Source organism: Macaca nemestrina, chromosome 18, assembly GCF_043159975.1.
Source record: "Macaca nemestrina isolate mMacNem1 chromosome 18, mMacNem.hap1, whole genome shotgun sequence".
Lineage (NCBI taxonomy): Eukaryota > Metazoa > Chordata > Mammalia > Primates > Cercopithecidae > Macaca > Macaca nemestrina.
The window spans coordinates 1,906,034-1,929,568 of record NC_092142.1 but is presented as its reverse complement, the minus strand read 5'-3'; the positions used below and the strand labels follow the sequence as shown (position 1 = coordinate 1,929,568).

At 60.3% G+C, this 23,535-nt stretch overlaps 2 protein-coding genes across 7 annotated transcripts in view; one reads left to right on the top strand and one right to left on the bottom strand.

The window, feature by feature from the left end:
* The window catches only part of LOC105485847 (intraflagellar transport 140), a 104,126-nt gene extending 96,720 nt beyond the window's left edge, over positions 1 to 7,406 (top strand). For both annotated transcript variants that reach the window (XM_071083859.1, XM_011748408.3), the window contains one exon: positions 6,704 to 7,406. In XM_071083859.1, coding sequence (XP_070939960.1) covers positions 6,704 to 6,910 — 207 coding nt within the window. In that variant the 3' untranslated portion in view covers positions 6,911 to 7,406. The remainder of the gene's footprint in view (positions 1 to 6,703) is intronic.
* LOC105485849 (telomere maintenance 2) lies at positions 7,379 to 23,462 on the bottom strand. Of its 5 annotated transcripts, none has more exons than XM_011748409.2 (22): positions 23,217 to 23,442; positions 22,211 to 22,581; positions 21,212 to 21,489; positions 19,447 to 19,515; positions 19,044 to 19,191; positions 16,810 to 16,912; positions 16,000 to 16,068; positions 15,675 to 15,816; positions 15,464 to 15,600; positions 14,567 to 14,646; positions 14,304 to 14,414; positions 13,908 to 13,996; positions 13,633 to 13,724; positions 13,272 to 13,388; positions 13,031 to 13,102; positions 12,448 to 12,639; positions 11,775 to 11,866; positions 11,054 to 11,153; positions 10,735 to 10,799; positions 10,381 to 10,496; positions 8,472 to 8,590; positions 7,379 to 8,007 (listed from the first exon to the last, which is right to left on the bottom strand). In XM_011748409.2, exons 2-22 carry the CDS (start codon positions 22,543 to 22,545, stop codon positions 7,960 to 7,962), a joined length of 2,574 nt encoding a protein of 857 aa, XP_011746711.2. In that variant the 5' UTR covers positions 22,546 to 22,581; positions 23,217 to 23,442; the 3' UTR covers positions 7,379 to 7,959. The 5 variants fall into 5 exon arrangements, with proteins under 5 accessions (XP_011746711.2, XP_070939975.1, XP_011746712.2 ...); XM_071083874.1 differs by lacking the exon at positions 23,217 to 23,442 and adding an exon at positions 23,106 to 23,123; XM_011748410.2 differs by lacking the exon at positions 23,217 to 23,442 and adding an exon at positions 22,927 to 23,096.
* Positions 23,463 to 23,535: the final 73 nt, after the last annotated feature.

Here is a 23,535-nt window from a genome sequence, read left to right as displayed (position 1 = left end):
CTCTCTCTGGCCATGTGTGTTCACTCTCTCTCCGGCCACGTGTGACCTCTCTCTCTCCGGCCATGTGTGATCTCTCTCTCTCCGGCCATGTGTGATCACTCTCTCTCCGGCCATGTGTGATCACTCTCTCTCTGGCCATGTGTGTTCACTCTCTCTCCAGCCATGTGTGACCACTCACTGTCCGGCCATGTGTGATCTCTCTCTCCGGCCACGTGTGACCACTTACTCCCCGGCCATGTGTGATCACTCTCTCTCTGGCCATGTGTGTTCACTCTCTCTCCAGCCATGTGTGACCACTCTTTCTGGCCACATGTGACCACTCACTCTCCAGTCATGTGTGATCTCTCTCTCTCCGGCCATGTGTGATCTCTCTCATGTGTGATCACTCACTCCCCGGCCATGTGTGATCTCTCTCTCTCCGGCCATGTGTGATCACTTACTCCCCGGCCATGTGTGCTCACTCACTCCCCGGCCATGTGTGATCTCTCTCTCCAGTCATGTGTGATCACTCTCTCCCCAGCCATGTGTGATCTCTCTCTCCGGCCATATGTGATCTCTCTCTCCCCGGCCAGGTGTGATCTCTCCAGCCATGTGTGATCTCTCTCTCCGGCCATGTGTGATCTCTCTCTCCAGCCATGTGTGATCTCTCTCTCTCCAGCCATGTGTGATCACTCACTCCCCGGCCATGTGTGACTGCTCTCTGGGGATTGTTCCACCTGATTATTTCCTACAGTCTTTGCCTGGCCTCAGTTGCTTTCGTCACATGTGTGCACTATTCAGCACTCAGATAAGACTCGGATAGAACCCTCTGCAGGACTCCGAAGTGCTCTCTCTCTCTGCTCTCTCCTGTCCAGTACTGTATCCCACCAGTTCTGGCCATCTGGGCATCCTCAAACTATGAACTTTCTTCTCCTCAGCATAGGGAGACTGCTGGCTCTGTTACCCTCTTCTGCACTGTGGCCTGAAAACTCTCTTGAGGCAGTAAGCCGGGAAACTGAATTTATATTTGTGAAATGTCCCGTTTATCTCGGGTAATGCTGTTTTGAGGTATAGCAGATCTAACACTGGTATAGCTAGTCCTGCATCTTACGCCGTGTTGTGCAGGTTTTTTTTTTCCTTTTCACCTTCTGCCCATCTGTATCATTGTATTTAAAGTATTTTGCTGATAGACAGCACAGAGTTGAGTTTTTCTAGATTTCTGATAATCTCTGCCTTTTAATTGGAATGTTTTGTCCATTTACAGTTAATATAATTAATATGGCTTGATTTTAGGCTACCATTTTTGTTTGGTTTGTCCTACCAGTTTTATTATTGTTCCTTTGAACCTTCTTTCCTGCCTTCTTTTAAGTCAGTTGAATACTTTTTTCAATTTCATTAAAAAGCTATCAGCTTTTTATCTCTACTCCTCTCTTTGCATTATATTTCTAGCATTTGCCCTAGGGATTACCATAAACATACTTATCACATTAGAGTTAGCAGGTAGGTCCATTTACCCACCCACGTCCCTACCTATATGTGTCAAATGTATAACATTGAAATGTATTATAAACACAATATAGTGTTACAATTTTTGCTTTCAACAGTCGTATGTTTTAACGAAATTAAAAGGAGGCTGGGCGCAGTGGCTCACGCCTGTAATCCCAGCACTTTGGGAGGCCGAGGCGGGTGGATCACGAGGTCAAGAGATCAAGACCATCCTGTCTAACACGGTGAAACCCCATCTCTGCCAAAAAAATACAAAAAAATTAGCCGGGCATGGTGGTGGGCGCCTGTAGTCCCAGCTGCTGGGGAGGCTGAGGCAGGAGAATGGCATGAACTCAGGAGGCAGAGCTTGCAGTGAGCCGGGATCACGCCACTGCACTCCAGTCTGGGTGACAGAGCGAGACTCCATCTCAAAGAAAAAAAAAAAGAAATTAAAAGGAAAGAAACAGTCTTTTACATTTACTTACATATTTACCATTTCTGGTGTTCATTTTCTTTTTTTTTTTTTTTTTTTTTGAGGTGGTTTCACTCTTTGTTGCCCAGGCTGCAGTGCAGTGGCACAATCTCAACTCACCACAACCTCCACCTCCTGGGTTCAAATGATTCTCCTGCCTCAGGCTCCTGAGTAGCTGGGATTACAATCATGCACCACCATGCCTGGCTAATTTTGTATTTTTAGGGGAGACGGGGTTTCTCCATGTTGGTCAGGCTGGTCTCGAACTCCAGACCTCAGGTGATCCGCCCGCCTCGGCCTCCCAAAGCACCATTTCTGGTGTTCTTACTTCTTCCCAGTGATTCAGCTTTGCCTGCGGTATCATTCCTCTTCAGCCTGAGCTCCCGTTAGCATTTCTTCAAGTTCAGGTCTCCTGATGAGTTGTCTTACTTTTCATCAACCTGAAATGTATTTATTTTGCCTGTATTCTTTAAGGTTGTTCTCATCAGATAAAGAATTCTGAGGCCGGGCGCGGTGGCTCACGCCTGCAATCTCAGCACTTTGGGAGGCCAAGGTGGGATGATTTCTTGAGGCCAGGAGTTCAAGTCCAGCCTGGGCAACAAGTGAGACCCCCATCTCTGAAAAAAACAGCAAGGCACAGTGGCACACACCTGCAGTCTTAGCTGCTTGGGAGGCCGAGGTGGGAGGATTGCTGAGCCCAGAAGGTTGAGTCTGCAGTGAGCTGCGAAAGAACCACTGCACTCCAGCCTGGGCAACAGAGCAAGGTCCTGACTCAAAAAAATCCTGATTTGACAGATTTTTTTCCTTTCAGCACTTGAATGTTTTCCCTATGTCTGGGCCTCCATTGTTTCTGGAAGAGTCAGCTGTGGGCTGTCTCTGGGGCCCTTACGTGTCACATCTCTCTCCATCTCCCACCACACTGGCTGCTGTCATGATTTTCTTTTTGAATTTGTATTTCAGCAGTGTGATAATGATGTTGCTAGGTGTTTTCATTTTATTTATCCTGGGCTTTTTGGATTTATATTTGTGTTTCACCAAATTTGGGAAATTTGCTCTTTTTTCCTTCTGGGACTCCAGTTAAATGTTAGGTCTTCCATGTCTAGTAGACACATATTTGCGATTACTGCTCATTATTTTCTGTTTTCTGTCCTTTGAACTAATTTGTATTTACAGACTTTCTTTAGCTATCTTCAATCTGCTGTTAACCTCTCCAGCAATTTTTTTAGTGCTTGTATTTTTCAGCCCTAGAATTTACACTTAGTTCTTTTTTTTATTTATTGGCTAAAATTGCCTATGTGTTAATTTGTTTAAAATATATTTTCCTTTATATCCTTGAACAGAGTTGTAACTGCTGCTCTAAAATCTTAGCTACCAGTTCCAATATCTGGGTCATGTAGGATTGATCTCCATTACTTGCCTTTTGAGTATGCATCTAATTTTCCTGTTTCTTATGTCTAGTCATTTTTTTGTATCATGGACATTTTGGATAATCCATTGTAGAGACTCTGGATTCTGTTACATTCCTCCAAAGAATTTTGCTTTTTCTGGTTCGTTTTACTAGGCAATCACCTTTGCTCAGCTCTGAGTAGAAACTCTTTCCCCTGTGGTGGATAGCAGCTGAAATCCTTGCTGGTAGCTTGAGTTGGCCATCTTAAAGTCTGCACCTCCCCTGCCTCACATGTAGTGTGGGAGCAACTAGTGATGAGGGCAGGGTATGCCCAGGATTTGGGCTCCCCTCTATGACCTGCTGTATCCCCACATTTCCACCTTCACATTCCAGCTGCTGTGGTCAACAAAAATCTTGATTCTGGTTCTTTAAGCCTGGAAAAGGGTAGGCTTCTATGTGGCTCTCTGATCCCCACACTGGCCCTGACTTCTACCCTGAGGCAGAAAGTTGTGAGAAGCGGCTGGGTGCGGTGGCTCACGCCTGTAATCCCAGCACTTTGGGAGGCCGAGGCAGGCAGATCATGAGGTCAGGAGATGGAAACCATCCTGGTTAACACGGTGAAACCCCGTCTCTACTAAAAATACAAAAAATTAGCCGGGCGTGGTGGCAGGCACTTGTAGTCCCAGCTACTCGAGAGGCTGAGGCAGGAGAATGGCGGGAACCCGGGAGGCGGAGCTTACAGTGAGCTGTGATCACGCCACCGCACTCCAGCCTGGGAGACAGTGAGACTCTGTCTCAAAAAAAAAAAAAAAAACGAAACAAAGTTATGAGAAGCAGGAAGCCCGCCCAGTGCCACCCGCTCCCAGCATCAGCCTGCTCCCAGCTGCCCCCAGTGCCTTTCCACGTGTCTGTCGTTGTTAGAGGGGGGGCTGCTCTCATAGGAGACGTGCTCCTGTTGTCAGAAGCCTCTCTTCTTATTCTTTTTCTTTTTTTTTGAGACAGAGTCTGGTTTTTGTTGCCCAGGCTGGAGTATAGTGGTGCGATCTCAGCTCACTGCAAGCTCTGCCTCCCGGGCTCAAGCAATTCTCCTGCCTCAGCCTCCCAAGTAGCTGGGACTACAGGTGAGTGCCACCACACCCAGCTAATTTTTGTATTTTTTTTTTTTTTTTGGTAGAGACGGTGTTTCACTGTGTTAGCCAAGATGGTCTCGATCTCCTGACCTTGTGATCCATCCGCCTCGGCCTCCCAAAGTGTTGGGATTATAGGCGTGAGCCACTGTGCCCGGCCTCTTTTTCAACCATAATTCTATTGTAGCCAACATACAGAATTCCACACTCCTGCATGTGTCAGACCCTGCAGCTTTGCCAATGCCTGCAGGGCCTCCGCACCCACCAGTTGTGTTGCCCTAGCAGATAGTTCCTGGGGCTCACAAACTGAGTATCGAGAAACGAGCTTGAGAAACGTGCTGGTGACCGTGTGGGCCTCACTGGACTGCAGTCTCCAGAATTCACAGGAAAGCTCCCCAGCAGTGGCTTTTCCTCAGGGCTGAAGGGTCAGCCCCGTGAAACACAGACTCCCTGATCCGGCTGCTCACGCCCCTCTGCGCCCTTCCACTTCTATCCACTGGCCCCTTTTGCTGCTGGAAAAACAACTCAGTCTAATCCTAACAAGGTTTCTCTGTTGTTGTTGTTTGGTTTGGTTCTGAGACGGGGTCTTGCTGTGTCACCCAGGCTGGAGTGCAGTGGCACAGTCACGGCTCCCTGCAGCCTCAGCCTCCCAGGTTCAAAGGATCCTCCTGAGTGGCTGGTGTGCACCACCGCGCCCTGCTCCAGCAGGGTTTCTATTTCTAGGAGAACTATAGTTTTACATATAAAAGCAAAATTGGACTATAGAGATGCCCAGACTGCTATATCCTCAAAATTAACAGAAAATCCACATTTTAAATATTTCACCAACTTCTTTATCGTCTCTATGGTTGCTTGAAGCCTATGGGATTTAGTAACTCGAAATGCAAAAGAAAAAAGAAACCAAGAAGGCCAGCTAAACTGAGAAAGGCCAGGCACACGCTCCCTCACGGCTGCTGTAGCACCGCCCGGGGCCACATGCACCACCTCACCCGGCCACGGCTCCCACGTCCGCTCAGCTTTCCCGCCGTCATCTGAGCATAGCCCGCACACACTCGACGCTGGAGACCAGCAACACTCCTGTCACCCTTGTCCTGCCCCCCACCACCCCTCACCCAGCTACGCCACCCGTCCTGCCCCCCACCACCCCTCACCCAGCTACGCCACCCGTCCTGCCCCCCACCGCCCCTCACCCACCTATGCCACCCGTCCCGCCCACTGCCCCTCACCCACCTACGCCACCCGTCCTGCCCCGCCACTGCCCCTCACCCACCTACGCCACCCGTCCTGCCCCCCACCGCCCCTCACCTGCCCTCTGCACCCTCTGCCTGCCTTCTGGAAACCACTTCGTTGCCCTCTCCAAAGCTAGCTCTGCACACAGAGCAGTCACACACGCTAGGCCCTGGTTGCATCAGGAGGACACTGGCCCTTTCTGACCACAGGGTCCCTCTTCGACCCTAGCCAGCTCCTTCCTCTCCCTCTCTCCCTGTGCCGACCCTTCTCTGAATTCTGCCACTGCAGGACCTCAGCCTGACCTGGACTCCCCGCTACAGCATTAGCCAAGCTTGTTCTCCCGTGTCCTTATGTCCTGTGTCCCCTGTGTCCCCAGCACAGTGCCCGGCACATGGCAGAGTGGTTTGTCACCATCTGAGGCAGCATCTTTTCAGTTGTAGATGTTTGCCCTCACCCTCTGATTCGAGACTGCGTGGAAGGCTTGCACTCCACCAGCGCCCACCCCAGCTGAGGCCTTCCTTAAATACAGGTCCACTGCGGGTGATGGGAGGGGCCATTCAACAAGCTTATTGTATCTTCATAGCTGAGGCTTCATCTCAAAAAAATAATAATACCCAAGACAAACCACTAGATATTGCTGCCTGCCCTCCAGTCTGACATGCATGTCCACTCCCAAGACTTGAGTGCAAAACACAGGGCCTCTGCCGCCCCGGGAGGCTCTGCCCGCGCACACAGGGGAGCAGGCCTTTGTGCACAGCTGCTGAGGACTTTCCAGGGCCCTGGCTCTGCATTTCCAGCTGAAAGGCCAACCGAAGCTTCCTGTTAACCATCCACACATGGCACATGTGCGGTCCGCGGGCACCGCATCCCCCCATCACCACTGGGAAGCCTCAGTGCACCGTGTCCTCTAGCAGGGAGGCACCCCACCCGCCTCCAGAGGCAGCAGCATGTGCCTGGCCTGCGGGCAGAGAGTCGTGCCCGGTTGTTGAGGAAAGCTGAGTAACATCTGCTCCTCTGCCCCAGGCCTACAGATTCCTGGAGGAGATGCGGCGGCGGCTTCCCTTGGCCAACATGTCCTACTACGTGAGCCCGCGGGCTGTGGACGCCGTGCACCAGGGGCTGGGTCTCCCGCTGCCACGCATGGTGCCCGAGCGGGTCCGCCACAACAGCATGGAGGACCCCAGGGAGCCGGACGAGGAGGTGGTGGAAGAGGCAGACGACGACCCCTGACGGGCCCGGGCCCCAGGACCAGCGTGCTGCTGCAGGAAAGCACCTTCTGGAATCTTCCAGTCAGCTGCAGCAAAGCCAGCTTTTCACTGGGAAAAACACGTCTGTGATGGAAGACGCAACAGAGCTGCGCGGGAACGCAGCGGCCCGGGCCGGCAGAGGCTGTGCCCCATCTGCACCTTGCTGCCTCCGGGTGCTGGCAGCTCCGTAGATTTGTGGATTCGTTCCTTTAAAGGGAGTCGGGTTCACCCTTCCATCATATTCTCCCAACTACACACTGTAAAGCCTGAGAAACTTGTAGAACCTCGGTTAGGAAGCTACAGCTGGAGGGCTGGGGCACCTGCCCCCACACATCACATCCCCCCACACTCCTGCAAGACCCACGGCTCCTGAGCAACAGCTGGGACACACGGGCCCTGGTGGCTGCACCCTCCACTAGGCTCTGCCCACCGGCCACCAACACTCCTGCAATTCCAATAAAGTAGTTTATTTTCTGGGAGCCCGTGTCCTGTCCACCCGCCCCACAAGCCCATCCAGGAGCCACACGCCCTGCCTGGGCCGCGAGCACGATTCTCCTGGTGACACAGCGCTCAGCCCGAGGAACCTGGGACAAGAGCTGCTCTGTCCTGCTTGGTGGCGCTCACAGGAGTGCCTTGCAAGCTCTGAGCAGCAGGTACACCGTCCTTCCCTCCTGCTGGCCTGGTTCTGCCCTCACTGGAGGAGTCACCCCCACCAGCAACGCCCACGGCCCTGGCCACAGCCCCACGTCCAGGCTGCCATGTCCCGGCGGGCAGTGCCCAGGCCCAGTGTATTTTTAGCAGACTTGCTGAACTATAAATAGCGGCAGGCCGGGCCTTCCTGCATCTGCACTCTCCGAACCGGATGCTGCCGCCGACCTGACCTCGCTACAAAGCCTGGCTCCGCTGCTCCAGACCGCTGCTGGGCCACCTTCCTTGCTGCCGGCGGGGGTGGTCCTGGGGAGGCCTCCAGGGACTAGGGAGATGCGGGTGGGAGGAGCCTGTTCTTGAGTCTCTGCAGAAGCAACAGGGCCCTCAGTGCCAGCGTCCTGCAGTCTTCGTCCGGGTCTTTCTCAGCCACGTCTGCCAGAGTGACAAGCAAAGCTGAGGCAGCATGGAGGGCGTATTCTCCCTCCTGTCTTCAGTCTGCCTGAACCGCCCCGCCAGGCCTGACTCCACGGAAGAAAGGGGGCTTGGGTCTGCAGTGAGCCCGGACCCTCCCCAAGGCCACGTCCTGCGTGCCACAGGCTCTGTGCAGGCAGCACTGTACACGGAGGGCTGCCCTGAGCTGTGGGACAGGCAGCCATGGGAAGGGGGCCTGGGGTGGGGCACACAGCCCGGGAACACCCGAACACTGCAGGGCCTGCTCCGTGCTGGACAGCAGACATGGGCTGCGGTCAGAGGTAGAAGACCCTAGGAATCCGGGTGGTGGGCGTCGGGAGGTGCCCCCTGCCTGTAGGGAGGCCTCTGGGGTGTCTGGGACTGCACACTGCCCCGCCCCGGTCGGAGCCAGAGTTCTCGGCTGCCCGCAGGGCTGGGCCCCTCACCAAGGTCTCCTGCAGCCTGGAGCCTGGTGAGCCTTGAGGGCTCCGCTGGCCACAACTACTCCCCAGACTGGCTAGAATCGCAGGGTGAGGAAGCACCTGTAGACCCCTGGGAGAGGTGCCTGTGAAAGGAGAATACCCTGCCGGGACCCCACCAGCCGAGTGGAACCGGATCGGCCGAGGGACAGAGCCCCCCTGCTCCTCCTGGTGCTTCAGGTCCCCAAAGCCCCCAGACGATGACGTGGCAGGCACCAAGTCTCTGGGGAAGGAGGCAGGCCGGGGACTGCAGGGAATGTGCTCGCCCACCCAGCCCCGTCAGTGGCTCCACTGGCCAAGGGGGAACCTCTCCTCCTCCAGGCAGGGCGAGTGGGCGAGAGCACGCTGAGGAGGGGCTGCGCAGCAGCTCCAAGACACCGGTGTCTGGGGCACCGCACCCCCCTTAAAAAAAGCAAAGCCCTGCACAGGCTCCCTCACTTTGGGCCCAAGACCCTCCAGCTGCTCCGTGGGAAGACATTCACAGCCACCCTGAGCACAGGGCCTGGGAGGGGACAGGGCAGAGCTGGGCCCGCCCTTCCCGTGTCCATCGGTCCCATGCTCTGCTCCTCAGCCCATCCCCGGGGACTCATCAGCTCCATTCCTGTGGGAAACACCCGTTCACACCCAGCAGACTGGCACTGCGCCCAGGTGCGGAGAGGGGAGACGGCCGGGGCAGAAGAGGCACACAGCCCAGCCCCACGGGAAAGGTGACCTCACCACAAGCATCCCCCAGCGTCCCCCAGCACAGAGGCCTGAGCGCAAGTCCCTGGGAAGGACCCGCATCACCCAGGAGCCTCCTGACAAACACGTGGAAACCGAGGCTGGTTCAGGGGCTGGGCCGCGAACCCACCCTAAGCACCCCACAAAACAGTCACTGGACCACAAGGGCAAGCAAACAACAAAAGGTGCTGGGACTGTACCAGCCAGAGGAGCCCAGGGAGGCGGGCGGGCGGGGGCTCAGAGGGGCCCAGGGAGGCGGGCGGGCGGGGGCTCAGAGGGGCCCAAGGAGGCGGGCGGGCGGGGGCTCAGAGGGGCCCAGGGAGGCGGGCGGGCGGGGGCTCAGAGGGGCCCCAGCAGGGTCCAGGATCAGGCCAGTGCGGGGGTGGCTGCAGCTCCGGCCTGCACACTCTGCCTGTGTGGGTCCCAAGGGGTCACGGCGGCCTGTCCTTAGGCCCAGCTCAAGTACCGAAAGGCCAAAGGTCACAACGTTCATGATTGACTTTTACAGGGTCCAAGCGCAGTGGCTCATGCCTGTAATCCCAGTACTTTGGGAGGCCGAGGTGAGAGGACTGCTTGAGCTCAGGAGTTTCAGATGAGCCCAGGCAACACAGCAAGACCCCATCTCTACAAAAATTATGTTAAAAGCTAGCAGGCTGTGGTGCTGTGCACCTGTGGTCCCAGCTACTCAGGAGGCTGAGGTGGGAGGATCACTTGAGTCCAGGAGCTCAAGGCTGCAGTGAGCCAAGATCGTGCCAGTGCACTCCAACCTGAACAGCAGAGCAAGACCCGTCTCAGAAAACTACATAAACGTTTTAAAAAAAAAAAGAACACATATGGGGGGAGCCAAGTGGCAAAACGTTCCCCAGGTGAGCCTGAGGGAGGGGCTCTGGGCTTGCAGGGCTGTCCTGGTGGCTTTCTCAGAAGGAAGCCCATTTGTGGAGGGAGGTGTCTTCCCTCATCTCCCCTGCAGGATTCCACAGCGGCCACAACAGGAACCAGGCACTGGATTCCCCACACCGGGGCCACCACGTGCCTCTGGATGTCCACGAGAGGGACGTGCCCCCCAGATGAGAGGCCCGGCTCCCAGCCAGCTGGCCCAGGCCCAGCCTGCAGGAGCTGCGCCACACACACACACACAGCCTGGGCCGACACTTACCCGCCAGCCAGGACTGGGCTTCCAGCAGCTCGTCCAGCAGGTCCTCCAGCAGGCGTGCGGCAGGCACGCTGAGCAGGACGGAGGAGACGGCCGACAGCAGCCCCTGGCGCACATAGCTGCCAGCAGAAAGGTGGAGGCTGAAACCAGCAGGGACCACGTCCCAGGCCACGGAGACCTCCCACTCCCCCAGTGCGGTGGACCACCCACGCTGCGGCCCTGCCTGGCACATTTCCTATTTGGGAAGTACCAGGCCAGGCTGCCTGTCAGTCACCTCGAGGCTCCATGGGGCCCCCACGATGAGACCCTTGTGTCTATGTGCACCCCTGGCCTGGCCCAGCCCCACAGGCCACTCACGCGTCGACGTGGAAGCGAAGGGCCCACACGAATTCCAGCAGGGCCTTGCCCATGGCCACAGCCACCTGGACACCAGCAGAGAGACAGTCAGCGGGGTCCCCACGCCGTCCCCACATCCCAGCACCCACGGGCAGCTTCCGCTGCTGGGCAGCAGCAGGGACAGGGCCTGCCTGACAGCCGAGGGGATGCTCCCCCTGCCTGGGGGCCCACACAGGCAGCTCCTCCCTCAGACACCCATCCCCGGGCGCAGGTGAGGCTGAGGAGCGCTCCTCATCCACGGGCAGCGCAGGCCAGCGCCCAGCAACCTCCCCCGGCTCACCGTGGTGTTAACAGCCAGGTACATCAGGGCCCCTAAGGTGTGCGTCAGCCTTCCAAGAACCAGCTGGTCATCTCCCAAGAGGTCGAAGGTCACCACAGGCCTAGAGCACAGGATGGAGCCCAAGGTGCAGGGGCGCCTCAGGGCCAGGTCCCCAACATCCTGGGCCACCGCGGGAGACCGAGGGAGCCCCACAGAGCCCCTCCTCCTGCACCCACCACCTTGCCTGCACTGAGACCGTAGGACCGTTCCCGGGTGCCCACTCCCCCTGCAGGGCTGTCTTGCACAAGCCCACCTGGGCCAGGAGTTCCCAACGCCGAGACCCCCCACCCCTGCTGCACCATGACGCAGGCCCCACACTTCTCTGCCATCCCGAGAGCCTCACGCCCTGAACCTGGGGCCAGAGCAGCACCGGCTGAGGCAGGAGGCGGCGAGGAGGACCCAGTGGCTGGTGGCGTCAGGCACGTGCGGGCAGCACTGCCGGCCATGCCGCAAGCCCAGCATCAGAGCAGACACCTGGCACCTCACAGCAAAGCTCAACCACAGAGGAACTTTGCAGAACGTTCCCTGCCACTTAACACAGGCTTACAAAAAGCCACAGCAAAGCCGCAACCCTGCTCACACCCAAGCCCACTCAGAACCCAGCCTGGAAACCTCTTGGCCACAGGGGTACATCCAGGGTCCCTATCCCCCACGTCCACAGGCCCACAGAACACCCACTCACCTGTCAAAGTGCTGAAGGAGGGGGAAGAAGAAGTGGCCAGCCACGGAGCTGAATCTGCTGGGGCCACCTGCTGGGCCCTGCCTCGGGCCACCCTGCCAGACACACATGGCACTCACGGAGGCACAGGCCTGGGCAGCGGGCACTGCACCCCTACCCCGAGAGGATCCCACAAAGCAGCGTGGACCCCAGCCTCGCCTTGCCTCCCTGGGCCACTCCTCCGGCCCCGCCCAGCTCCCAGGCCCTGCGGGGTTGGTGGCGGGACTCGGGCTCCACGGCCAATGCCTGGGCAGCAGACCAAGTCTTCCCGACCTTGCAGGCAGGACGTCCAGGGCTGGAGGAGCGTCATGGTGGGGCCGCCCTGGGCACTGCAGGAGACCTCCCTGGTCTCCAACCCACCGCCAGCGACAGCCAAAAACATCTCCAGACGCTCTGAGGACAGAGCACCACCAGGGCACCTGTCTCGTAGCACGTCCCCAAGCCCAGTCTGGGTCCCCTACAGCCAGGTCCAGTTCCTCGGCACGAACCATGGACCTGCCTTTCAGGAATCCCGGCACAGGCACCATCCCCTGCGAATGCGGCCGCCCCTTGCTGTCGACAGCGCCTGGAGGTGTCTGCCACCCCTCCCGCCCACCCGTGGTCCCCATGCCCGTGAGCTGACCAGGCGCCCACTAACCTTGGAGATCCGCCGGGTCTTGCTTCTGATCCGTTCCTCCACCACCACCCGCCAGTCGGATGTCACGGCACTGCCAGGCTGAGAGGCGGCTGCCGCTGGTAGGCACTGGGTGTTGGGACTCGGGGAGCCAGGCTGGGGAGCCCTCCCGAGGCACCCAGGCCTAGACAGCTCCTGGGCAGCCAGAGTCAGCACCTGGAGGGAGACAGGCCCAAGGCAGTCGCCACTGCTCCAGGGAAGACCATTTCCCAAGAGTCAAGTCATCAGCCAAAGCCTCAGACACGGGCCCAGGGGCCCTCGCCGCCCGGGGGAAGGTGCGTTCTGGGAACAAGGAGAAAATCACTTCCCTGTATCTCTTGGGAGGCGTCTTGGGAGGCGGGAAAGTGGGGAAGGTGGGCTCTGTGCTCCAGGAAATGAGAACGTGCCCAGGGCCCAGCGCAGCCTCATCCTAAAGCCACGCAGTCCCGCCACACCACAAACGCATGCCGTTCTCCCAGGAACCCGGCCCCACAGCAAAGCCAACGCCGCGGTGGCACATGCCACGGGCGGGTGGACCTCAGAACACGGCGGAGGAGGCGGCACTTACGTCCAGGATGTCCATGCGCTGCCGGAGGCTGTAGTTGAGGGCATAGAACTGCGAGGTCAGATAGTCAGCCACCTGAAGGCACAGGACAGAGGCTGCTGTGGTCCGGGACCCGAGGTCTGCCCAGGGCGACCTCCAGGCACCTCACAGCCAGCTCCAGCGTGGGACCGAGCCTCAGGCACTGCAGCTCCCAGCGCTTCCCGCTGCGCCCGCACTGGCCGGGGCCACGGGTGCGGGGACTCACCCGGGCTGGGTCTGTGACCGTGACAGCCACCAGGGCTCTCTGGCGCAGCCCCGCAAATCCCACCACACAGGTCTTCTCCTCCAGATGCAGAAGCACCTTGGCCAGCTCCACGCTCACCTGCATACAGGGCCTAGGGCTGGAGAAGCTGCCGGACCCAGCCACCCGCCCTGAGGCCTCACCGAGACTCACAGGGCCTGAGCCACCCACCCCGGCAGAGGGCCCAGGCCGTGGCCCTTCTGGGAGAGGCAGCAGCCCTGAGTCACACAGGGGAGCCAGATGTCACCCTCAGTGGCCAGGACACAGACGGCATTGAGGGAGCTACCATCTTGGGCCTCCCCACCCATTCCCACCCCCCACTCACCTCCCGAGTGGCTGTGGGGCTCCTGTAGACCAGGCCCTCAAGGGCCCGCAGGGCCGCCTCCCAGCGCTCTACGTCCTCAGATGTGGTCAGGGCTGCACAGAACCCAGATAGGCCTCGGTCAGCCTCAGCCCTGACCCTGATCCTGAGCCCGTGAGAGCCAGCAGCACGGTTGCCACCCTGAGCCCAGGGCTTCCTGGTGACCCCTTGAGGCAGAACCAGGCTGTGAGCGAGACCCATGCCCAGCCCAGCAAGGCCCTCCAGGGGCCCGTGCCCACCTTCCACGCAGTCCCGGACGTAGGCAGGAGCCTTGCTGCTCTTCAGCTCTCTGTCCCCCGACATGTCATAGGGCACAAACTCATCATCGCTGGGGGAGGGCAGAGCAGACACAAACAGCCCACAGCCTGTGAGAGGAAGTGCTCAACGGCAGAGCCAACCCCTCACTCCACCCCAAGATGTGGACCTCACACCTCAGCCCCTGCACCTGCAGCAGAGCTGGGAGCTGAGAGCCCTCCCATGAGGACAAAAGAGAACAAGGACGGAGCAGGCAGGGAGCCCCCACTGGGCGCAGGTTGGAGCAGGCAGGGAGCCCCCCACGGGGCCACAGGTTGGAGTGTGAGGGGTTCGCCTCCTGGCCTCCTGCACGCTACCCACTGGGGTGGCAGAGCCGCTACCTGTCCAGCTCCGAGTCAAAGCCTGCCAGCTGTGCTTCGGGGCCGCCACCATCCACGATCTCTGTGGGGGTCTCTGCAGGGGGCTCTGCCGTGGCTGGAGCGAGGGAGATGCTTTAAGGAAACAAGGAACAAATCATTTAGATTCCACTCAAGCCTCTGGTCTCAGGACTCAAAGGACCAAAACAAAGGCTTTCACCCGCTCCCACCCGGCAGTGGAATCCTCAGCAATAGCGGTGGGGTCCCGGGGGTGCAGAGACCCTCACCCCGCCTCCGAGGCGCCGTTACCCGCAGGCTGTGGGGAGGCCAAGGCCAGCAGCTCGAGACTCAGTTCATCCTCTTCGTACTACAGCAGGGGAGCAGGCTCAGCGGCATCTGCCAGGCTGCAACGCCCCTCCCCGAGACAGGGCCCCCCCTCCCAGACAAGGCCCCTCCCCCAGACAGGGCCCCTCCCCGAGACAGGGCCCCTCCCCCGAGACAGGGCCCCTCCCCGAGCGGGAGCCACTCCCCACTGCGGCCTCCCTCGCAGCCCGGTCTCACTCAGTGGCTGGGCCCTGGACAACCACGTGTCTTTTTAAAAGCGACTTTCTAAAAGGTTCCACCTCAGGCCAACGGTAGCACTGGGTGTGCTCAAAGGTGGGGGCCGTGGTCCCTCCCGAAGGAGCGGGGCCTCCCGCCAGGCCAATGCCCCAGAGAGATCCCAGGGTCTCAGCAGATGAGAGGACAGGCGGTCACCGCCACAGCCTGAAGGCAGACAGGGCTCCTCCACGGCCAGGCAGCCGCCCACACCAGACGGCAGGCAGTAGAGAGGCGCTGACACCTGCGCCCACCGACCCACAGCGACCTGGCTGCCCTGCAGCCTGGGCCAGACGAACCGCAGCGGGTGGCTCCCTAACCCAGCCTCCCCCAGATCCACATCTGAAGAGAGTCTGTGAACCTGTGCAGCCCCCCCGAGGGCCCTGTGCTCACCTGACCCTGTGTGGCCCCAGGAGCTCAGGAGCTGAGAGCCTGCCGCAGCTTCCAGCCTCAGCCATGCGAGAAGCCAACACAGACACTCCCCAGGTCTGGACCCCGGGCAGAGGCAGTGACCCTGGGGCTGGAGAGGCAGCTGCTCAGAGACCCGGGCCAGCCACACAGGGACATGGAGGGGACAGCCCGCTCACCTGGAATTTTAGGGGAGGCCCCTCGGGGTGGATCCTAGCGCTAATGACCTCGGCCACAACCATGCCCAGGCAGCGCACGGGGGGCAGGCTGCTGTCCAGGCGGCACTTCACGCCTGCCATCATGCTGGCCAGCAGTTCTGCAAGCACCAGACAGGCCCCCTGAGCATCTCGGGGTGCCCAGGGCCGGGGGGAGCCCGAACCACCCGCTCACCATCCCGGCTGTCGCGCAGCTCCGGCTCCCTGAGGTGTGCCAGGCAGATGAGGACAGCCTTGCTGACATGGCGCTGCTGCGGCAGGGGGGTGTGGCGGATGGCACTGCTGCTGCCCCACGTCTCCAACAGCTCCTTCAGCACCTGGCAGGTGGCATGGCCCAGGACTGGGTGGGGCTGGGGGCCAGGCTGTTCCCGCCAGGCCCACAGCCACTGAGGGAGCTATGGCGCCAGCCCAGCCAGCCTCACCCTGCCTGCCCCCAAGGTGGGCCCCGCACAGCTCTTCTCCCAGGGCTTCGAGGGGACGGAGAGCCAAGAGGCTGGTACCTGCAGCAGGAGTGGGCGCCGCTGGCTGTCCATGGCCAGATAGCCCAGCAGGCTCTGCAGCATGGGCGTCTGCAACAGAAGTACATGCCTGTCCACCAGGCCGAGGCCGCCGCCTGGCCAGCCCGGGGCTCCCAAGGCCAAGAGCCGTGCCAGGACCAGGACCGGACTGAGGGCAGCAGACAGACAAGAAGCACAGGGGCGGCCGCTGCCTCCTGGAATGTGGGACCCTCCCCTCCCGCAGAAGCTGCCCCCGGGCTCAAGTGACCCACCCGCCTCTATTCCTTCGAACTGAACGTGATAAAACGGCCCCACATAAAAACGTGGGATGCAGCTGCTGCTGTGCTGGGCTGGGGACTCGCCATCGTAAGTTCTCGTGTGAGCAAAGGAGGAGGGTGAAGCAAGAAGTGACCGGGAATCAGGGGCCCTGGCTCACCCACTCCGGGCTCAGGCCATGGGGACGGGAGTCACACGTCCGGGAAGTGCACGACCTCCTCTGTGACCTGACCTATCCCCCACCCACGCCACCCCACCCCACCCCCTCGAGCCCCGGGCACAGAACGCAGCTGGGGCGGGTGGCTTCTCGGGAGTCTAGAGGATTAAGAGACATGAGAAGCCTCACTCAGCGCCTGTCACAGCAGGGTCTGTCATCGGGGCAAGGAGGCACTCACGGCCTCGCCAACTCCTGCCGGCCACCGCCAAATCACGGGCAGGGTCTCCCAGGCAGCAGACCCCTGCTCCGACCCCATGTTTTGCAGCGATTCTTGCTGTGCTGGGGCAGCCGGCAGCCCGCACCCTCCGTGGCGTCCTCACCGTGAGCCGGGACTGTAAGAACAGAAGCTTCCGGGTCATCACAAACTGGGCTTTCTTGTTCTTCACCACCAGGTTCCCCAGCAGTCTCGACAGGACCTCAGGCCTGCAAGACAGAGTCAGGGGACCAGAGATGCAAGCCGGCCTGGAGGCAGGAAGGAGTGAGAGAGCATGAATTCTGATGCCCACAGACTCTGGCCTGATTCTGGGCCTGCCAATTTCTAGCCGAGAGCCTCTGGTTCCATCCTCCGACTGCCTGAGCTGGGCCTTCATCCTCCCTTCTCCAGGGCATAAATGCGACAACCCAGACAGCACCTGCGCCCCAGCCCGGGCGGAGGCGGGTCCGCGCCCCACGGCCTCCTCCCTGGCTGACCCAGCCCAAGGTCAGTGCCTCATGTGGGGCCGGGGCAGAAGCTTTTCTGTAAAGGGCCAGAGCCTACGTGTTCCGGCTTTAGGGGCCACACAGCCGTGTCACAGCCACTCCACGCTGCCACTGTAGCCAAAAGCAGCCAAATACGTAAATGGATGAACGTGACTGGTGCCAAAAATACGTTATTTACAAAAACACGCAGCGGGCCAAATTTTGTGCAAGTCGCCTGCAGACCCCCGGTCTAGACTGCGAGAGTCCTCCCAGTGAGAGGTTATGAGTCTCCAGAAAGAGCCCAAGTCTCTCCAGCCAGTGTGGAAACAGATATGGCTGGATTTCTCCCTCACTCATCACTTACAATTCCACACAGACATAACAGTTAAAAAAACATTTGGGAGGCCAAGGCAGGAGGATCACTCAAGGCCAGGAGTTTGAGACCAGCCTGGGCAACAAAGTGAGCCCTGTCGCTACAAAAAATTTAAAAATTAGCTGGGTATGAGCGCACGCACCTATGGTCCTGCTACTCAGGAAGCTGAGGTGGGAAGATCGCTGGAGCCCAGGAGGTCAAGGCTGCAGTGAGCTATGATCACACCACGGCAGCCTGGGAGACAGAGCAAGACCCTGTCTCTAAAAACAATCACCCCCAACAACAACAACAAAACTGTAAAACAGAATGTGATTACACGATTATATAGTTCACAGGGAAAAGAATAACAAATGCCTTAAACATGCACGCCCTCACCCAGAATCAAGAATGCAAAGTCAGCTGGGTGCAGGGGCTCACGCCTGTAATCCCAACACTTTGGGAAGCCAAGGTGGGTGGATTGCTTGAGGCCAGGAGTTCAAGACCAGCCTGGCCAAGATGGCGAAACCCCGTCTGTACTAAAAATACAAAAATTGGCCGGGCGTGGTGGCGGGTACCTGTAGTCAGTCCTAACTACTCAGGAGGCTGAAGCAGGAGAATTACTTGAACCCAGGAGGTGGAGGTTGCAGTGAGCTGAGATCGTGCCCCTGCACTCCAGCCTGGGTGACAGAGCCAGACTCCACCTCAAAAAAAAAAAAAGGCCAGGCGCGGTGGCTCATGCTTGTAATCCCAGCATTTTGGGAGGCCGACGCAGGTGGATCACCAAGTCAGATCGAGACCATCCTGGCTAACATGGTGAAACCCTGTCTCTACTAAAAACACAAAAAAATTAGCCAGGTATGGTGGCGGGCGCCTGTAGTCCCAGCTACTCGGGAGGCTGAGGCAGGAGAATGGCGTGAACCCGGGAGGCGGAGCTTGCAGTGAGCCAAGATCGCGCCACTGCACTCCAGCCTGGGCGTGACAGCGAGACTCTGTCTCAAAAAAAAAACAAGAAGAGGAAACACTTTGGGCAGAGACAGGTGCGTCCTCGCACATGTTGGGGGTAGGGGAGACGTGTGAAGCAGGCGAGCTGGCAGGGTTTGTGGGGGTAAACGGCTGGCAGTCCCGCTTCCAGAAATGCAACCTTGATTCTCCTGCACAAAGACGTGGGAAGTCAGTCACCACCCGTCACCACGTCAGAGCCTGGAGGTGGCGCACGTGTGTGCAACGGGGGACCACAGGCGCAGGACGGGGTGGGCGCCCCGAAGTCCGGCGCCTTTAGGCCTGTAGCTAAACAGCTAGGCTGTTCACAGCATCGACCCTATTTCATAAGAGACAGGCACTCTCTGATGCAGAGGCCACCATCCGCACGTGCAGGAACTGAGAGGGCACCACCCACGCCCCGTGGCTCCGACATGGGGGTGCCAGCCACAGCACGGCGCCCAGAAGCAGCGTGAAGGAAAGGCAGCCTCTGGCGGTCCAGACCCCCAGAAGCCAGCGCAGCAGGAGGAAAGCCCAGCTGCTTACCCCGGCGCGGCCTCCACCAGCCCGGTCAACACCGCCTCCATGGCCCGGTCCGGAACTTGCTCCACCAGGCGCCAGCAGACGCACTGGTGCAGGTAGCTGCCCTGGGTGAGCGCTGCCAGCCGGGGCACCAGCACGCCCAGCATCTCCTCTGAGGGGACAGACGGAGGACCTGAGCCTGGGGAGCTGCACCTGCCTCGTGTCCGGGGGCTGTGTGGGTCCAGCAAGGACAGCCCCACAGCTCCCCAGTCAGCACAGCCGAGCCCCAGACCCCAGGGGCCCAGGACAGGACCGGGCAAGGGGACCCCGCAGAGGGCCGGGGTAGGAGGGATTCTCGGCCTTCTGCAGACGGCGGACGGGGTGCGCGGGCCGGGGCAGGGCGGGCAGGAAGGGCGGCTCTACTCACGCTGCCTCCCGTGGACGCAGGCTTTCCCCAGGACCTGAGCCACGAAGGACACGGAGGAATCCAGGCCACCTGGGACAGAAAGGGAGGCCGGATGAGGAGGCCGGCGGGAAGGGCACAAAAGAACATCTAGGTGTGGGGGGAGCTGCTCTCGGTCAGGCGGACTCCGACGGACAGCGAAACTCACTCACAACAATGGCCGGCACATGTCAGCCCCCCAGCAAATCTCAACAGGAGCGTGCTACACATGACAAGCAAATCACAACCCTTTCAAACCTTCACCCGCCTTAGCCCGCTTCACCGTCACGACTGTTCTAGGAGGTCGGGACAGGCATGACACTGCCGAGGAAGGAGAGGAGGCACCAACCGGGCCCGGCCAAGTTGGGTCAGCCACGCAGGGTAGGACTGGGCCCTGAGCCCCGAGCCGGGCATGAGACCCTGGAGCAGCAGCACCACCACCGCGGCCGCCGCAGGGAAGGAGCGCACGCCAGGGAACGTGGGGAACCAGGAGGGCCGGGCCGTACCAGCCCCACGGGAGAGCTGGGGTGCGGGGGGGCGGCAGCCACGGAGCTGCGTGGGGACCAGGACGGCCTCAGCCAACCCCAAACATATGTCCTGGATGTTCCCAAAGCCTCCTGAACACATCGGCCCCGCAGAGCAGCAGCTGCGAGCCTGGGCTACGTTTGGAAAGGACAGGAGGGCTTGGGAGGCTGCTGCGGGAACCCCCAGGGTGAGACGAGGGGGCTTGGGCCACACAGGCCCCATGCGGGGACTGGAGGGGCCCAGCTCCCTCCTGGGCTCTGAAGGGGCGCTGAGCTGCTCCAGGACCCCAGGGTGCCCCTTTCAGAACAAGGTGGGGGCTGCATGTAGAGCGGTGGAGGCCGGACCCAGGTGCTCGACCGGCATCTGAACTGTCGCCTGGAGCTTGGGAAAAGCGAGAGAAGGGCTGGGCGCGGTGGCTCAAGCCTGTAATCCCAGCACTTTGGGAGGCCGAGACGGGCGGATCACAAGGTCAGCAGATCAAGACCAGCCTGGCTAACACAGTGAAACCCCGTCTCTACTAAAAAGTACAAAAAAAGTAGCTGGGCGAGGTGGCGGGCGCTTGTAGTCCCAGCTACTCGGGAGGCTGAGGCAGGAGAATGGCGTGAACCCGGGAGGCGGAGCTTGCAGTGAGCTGAGATCCGGCCACTGCACTCCAGCCTGGGTGACAGAGCGAGACTCCGTCTCAAAAAAAAAAAAAAAAAAAAAAGCGAAAGAGGTAAGGGGTCACCCTGCAGGGACAGGCAGACGCTCTGGGTTCTATGCAGGCCCCTGGCCCAGCCTCCTTCTCACTAGTGAAATGCATGCTCAAGGCGGCTGCCTTCTGACACCCCAGGGAAAACAGAGCAAGTATGGGCGCTCACGGGGCCCTGCAGCCCAGCGGCGGGTGAAGCCGTTCCCACAGCACCCGCTCTCCAGGGCACCGCCAGCATCTGCCTCCAGACCTGAGAGCCTCGAGATCCCCCACCTTGCCACCGCAGCACAGTTGGGCCCCGGAAACCAGCAGTGACTGCAGGGACAAGAGAAGCCCACGTGGAGGGCAGCGGACTTCAGCCCACAGCGGATGAGCCCTTCCAGTCAGTACTGTGTGGGACAGGGATGTCCCCGCCGGCCTGACGACACCACCCAAAGACTCCCAAGTCTCCAGAGGCCGTGAGACACCAGAGGGTGGCAGGGGACGACGGCCCAAAAAGACGGGTGGCGAGGGGGTCCCGAGGCAGGGCTTCACCTTGGAGAGAGTCCGCGACCGCCTGCAGCACCCGGACGACCTCCTCGCCGAGCAGGCGGAAGTAGTTCTGGGGGAAGAACTCGGCCAAGTTCTCCCGCTGCAGGAGGTTGCCCAGGTGATCAGGCAGGGCCACCACCTTGCCCAGCAGCGTCTCCCGGAGCAGGGGGAAGCCGGGCTGCGTCTGCTGCCGACACTGCACCTCCATCAGCACTGCCAGTCGGCCCTCGCGCAGGAACCTGGCCAGCAGCCGCGCCATCTTCATCAGCCGGAAGCTGGGGCTGAAGACATGGGCATGTTGGGCAGAGCCCCCAAACCCCATCCTGGGGGCCCCCTTCCTGCCACAAGGAACCAGCAGCCCCGATTACACAGGTAGCCCCAACAACATAACCAGCGCGAAGTCCAAAACCGCAAGCCGAACGGGAAAATCTGTTAATCCATTCCTAAATATCTGCAATTACTGTGTGAGAGCTCTCAGGGTCCTGAGCAGCTTCCCCAACCTGGAGTCTCACTGGACACCCCTCCCCTGCTGCTGACGCGGATAACTCGGGGCTTGCTTTGATCACAGCAACCTCTGAAAACCCAGCTCCTCGAGGTGCAGCGTCCTGGCAAGGACTGCAGTGTGATCTGAGGCTGAGCCTGGGAGCCACCTAGAGCTGGGAGTCCACATAGGACACGTGTCAGTGATGACAGCTGTGCTTCCCCTGGAACGCCCCCAGCTGGCAGGCTGCCTCTGCCACCTGGGATGTGAACAGTCCCGCCCCATCCCTCTCTGACACAGCCGGACGAGGAGCAAGCGAAGGACTTTGTAAGACACGGCAGGTGCCTCCTGTCACCAAGGAGACAGACACAGGCCGCTGCTTCTGTTCAGAGGTCCAGCCATGTGCAGGCTCTCTCTCTAGCCCCTCACAGGAACCAGAGAGGCTCTTGGTCCAGTCCTTTAAACCACTCTCATCACTTCTGAGGCTACCGGCAACCCCGGAATGGGCCCAGTTCACTCACCCGGCAGTGCCCTCGATGGTCTCCATCAGCACCAGGAAGGCTTGGTCCGCGGGGCCCTCCAGGAAGAAGCTGGCCCACAGCTCCTCCAGGCGGCCGTCCGGCAGCAGCTCCAGCCAGGCCGGGCTCAGCCTGCTGGCAAGACATCTGAGGACAGGCGAGAAGTGGGCCGAGGCAAACTCCTCCTTCTCCCTCGGGAGCGCTGGAGGCTCTATCTCACTGAGATACCGCTTCAGGGACTCCAGGGTGCTGAAGATGTGGCCGCCATCCTCCGAAGATGAGAGGGTCTGAATGGCTTCCCGGACGACCAGTCGGACCCCTGAGGGTGCTGGCTCCATCCTGCAGGACAGTCCTGGGCGTCACGGGAAGGCAACCTGCGGCATGGACACAGGGCTCAGGCTGGGGCAGGGAAATAATCCACACACGCTCAGGAAGCCCCTCTCTGAGCGCCCCAGGACCCCACACCCCTCACCCCTGGTCCCACCCAACCCTGCCCCGCCTCCTTCCCCTCCAGTGCCTGACGGTTTCCACCCAGAGTTCGCTCCTCCGCTGGGACCCCCCCGCTACCGCCCACTGCAGGGCTTCTCAACCCGGGCCACTGTGCCCAGGGGACATTCGGTTGTCACAAGCGGGAGTGCCACTGGCGCGACAGGGAGGTGGAGGCCAGGGATGCTGGTGAGTGTTCCCCGGGCACAGGGCGGCCGCACGCGTCCTCGCACCCAAGGCGGGAAACCCGGCCCATGGGAGCTGCCGGCCCTTCTGGCTGCCTGAGCGGTGACGGGTGGCTCCCGTCGCCATTCCTCCGCCCCTTGGAAACCAACAGCTTACGGGGAACACGGGTTCGGGGCTAGAGGACCCGCACGCGGACCCCGCCCCCGACCCGGGCCCGGACCCTGACCGGACTCCTCCCCGACCTGGATCCGACCCAACCAGACCCGGAGCCCAACCCGACCCAACCCGACCCCCGACCCCCGACCCCCGATCCCCGACCCCCGACCTCCAACCCGACCTGGACCCGGCTCCCGGGTGACTGCAGCGCGCTCAGGCCCCGCGCGCCACCGATTCGCTGCCGCCGATTCCCCACGGCCGCCGCGGCCCCGGACGAAACGCGATCGCGGCCCAGTCGGTTGGCCCAGAGCACGAGCTCCTGGGTCCGGGCGAAGCTGCCGCGGGTTTTTTTGAGCCTCTAGGGCGGGTCCCTGCGGGCCTCGCAGCACGAATCTGCGGAGGACGCCGAGCGGGAGGGCGCATCTGCGCCTGCGCTGCGCCGGGACGGGGCGGAGCCTGGATGGGGCGGGGCCGGTGGGACGGGCGGGGCCTGACGCGTG

What these genes read in the sequence shown, in the direction of transcription:
- LOC105485849 (XM_011748409.2), bottom strand. Translation starts at nt 22,545, where the DNA reads ATGGAGCCAGCACCCTCAGGGGTCCGACTGGTCGTCCGGGAAGCCATT. An exon ending in GGTCGCGGACTCTCTCCAAG is followed by an intron (nt 19,516 to 21,211) that starts GTGAAGCCCTGC and finishes TTTCTGTCCCAG; the next exon opens with GTGGCCTGGATTCCTCCGTG. An exon ending in ACCTGGCTGTTAACACCACG is followed by an intron (nt 10,800 to 11,053) that starts GTGAGCCGGGGG and finishes GCTGGTGTCCAG; the next exon opens with GTGGCTGTGGCCATGGGCAA.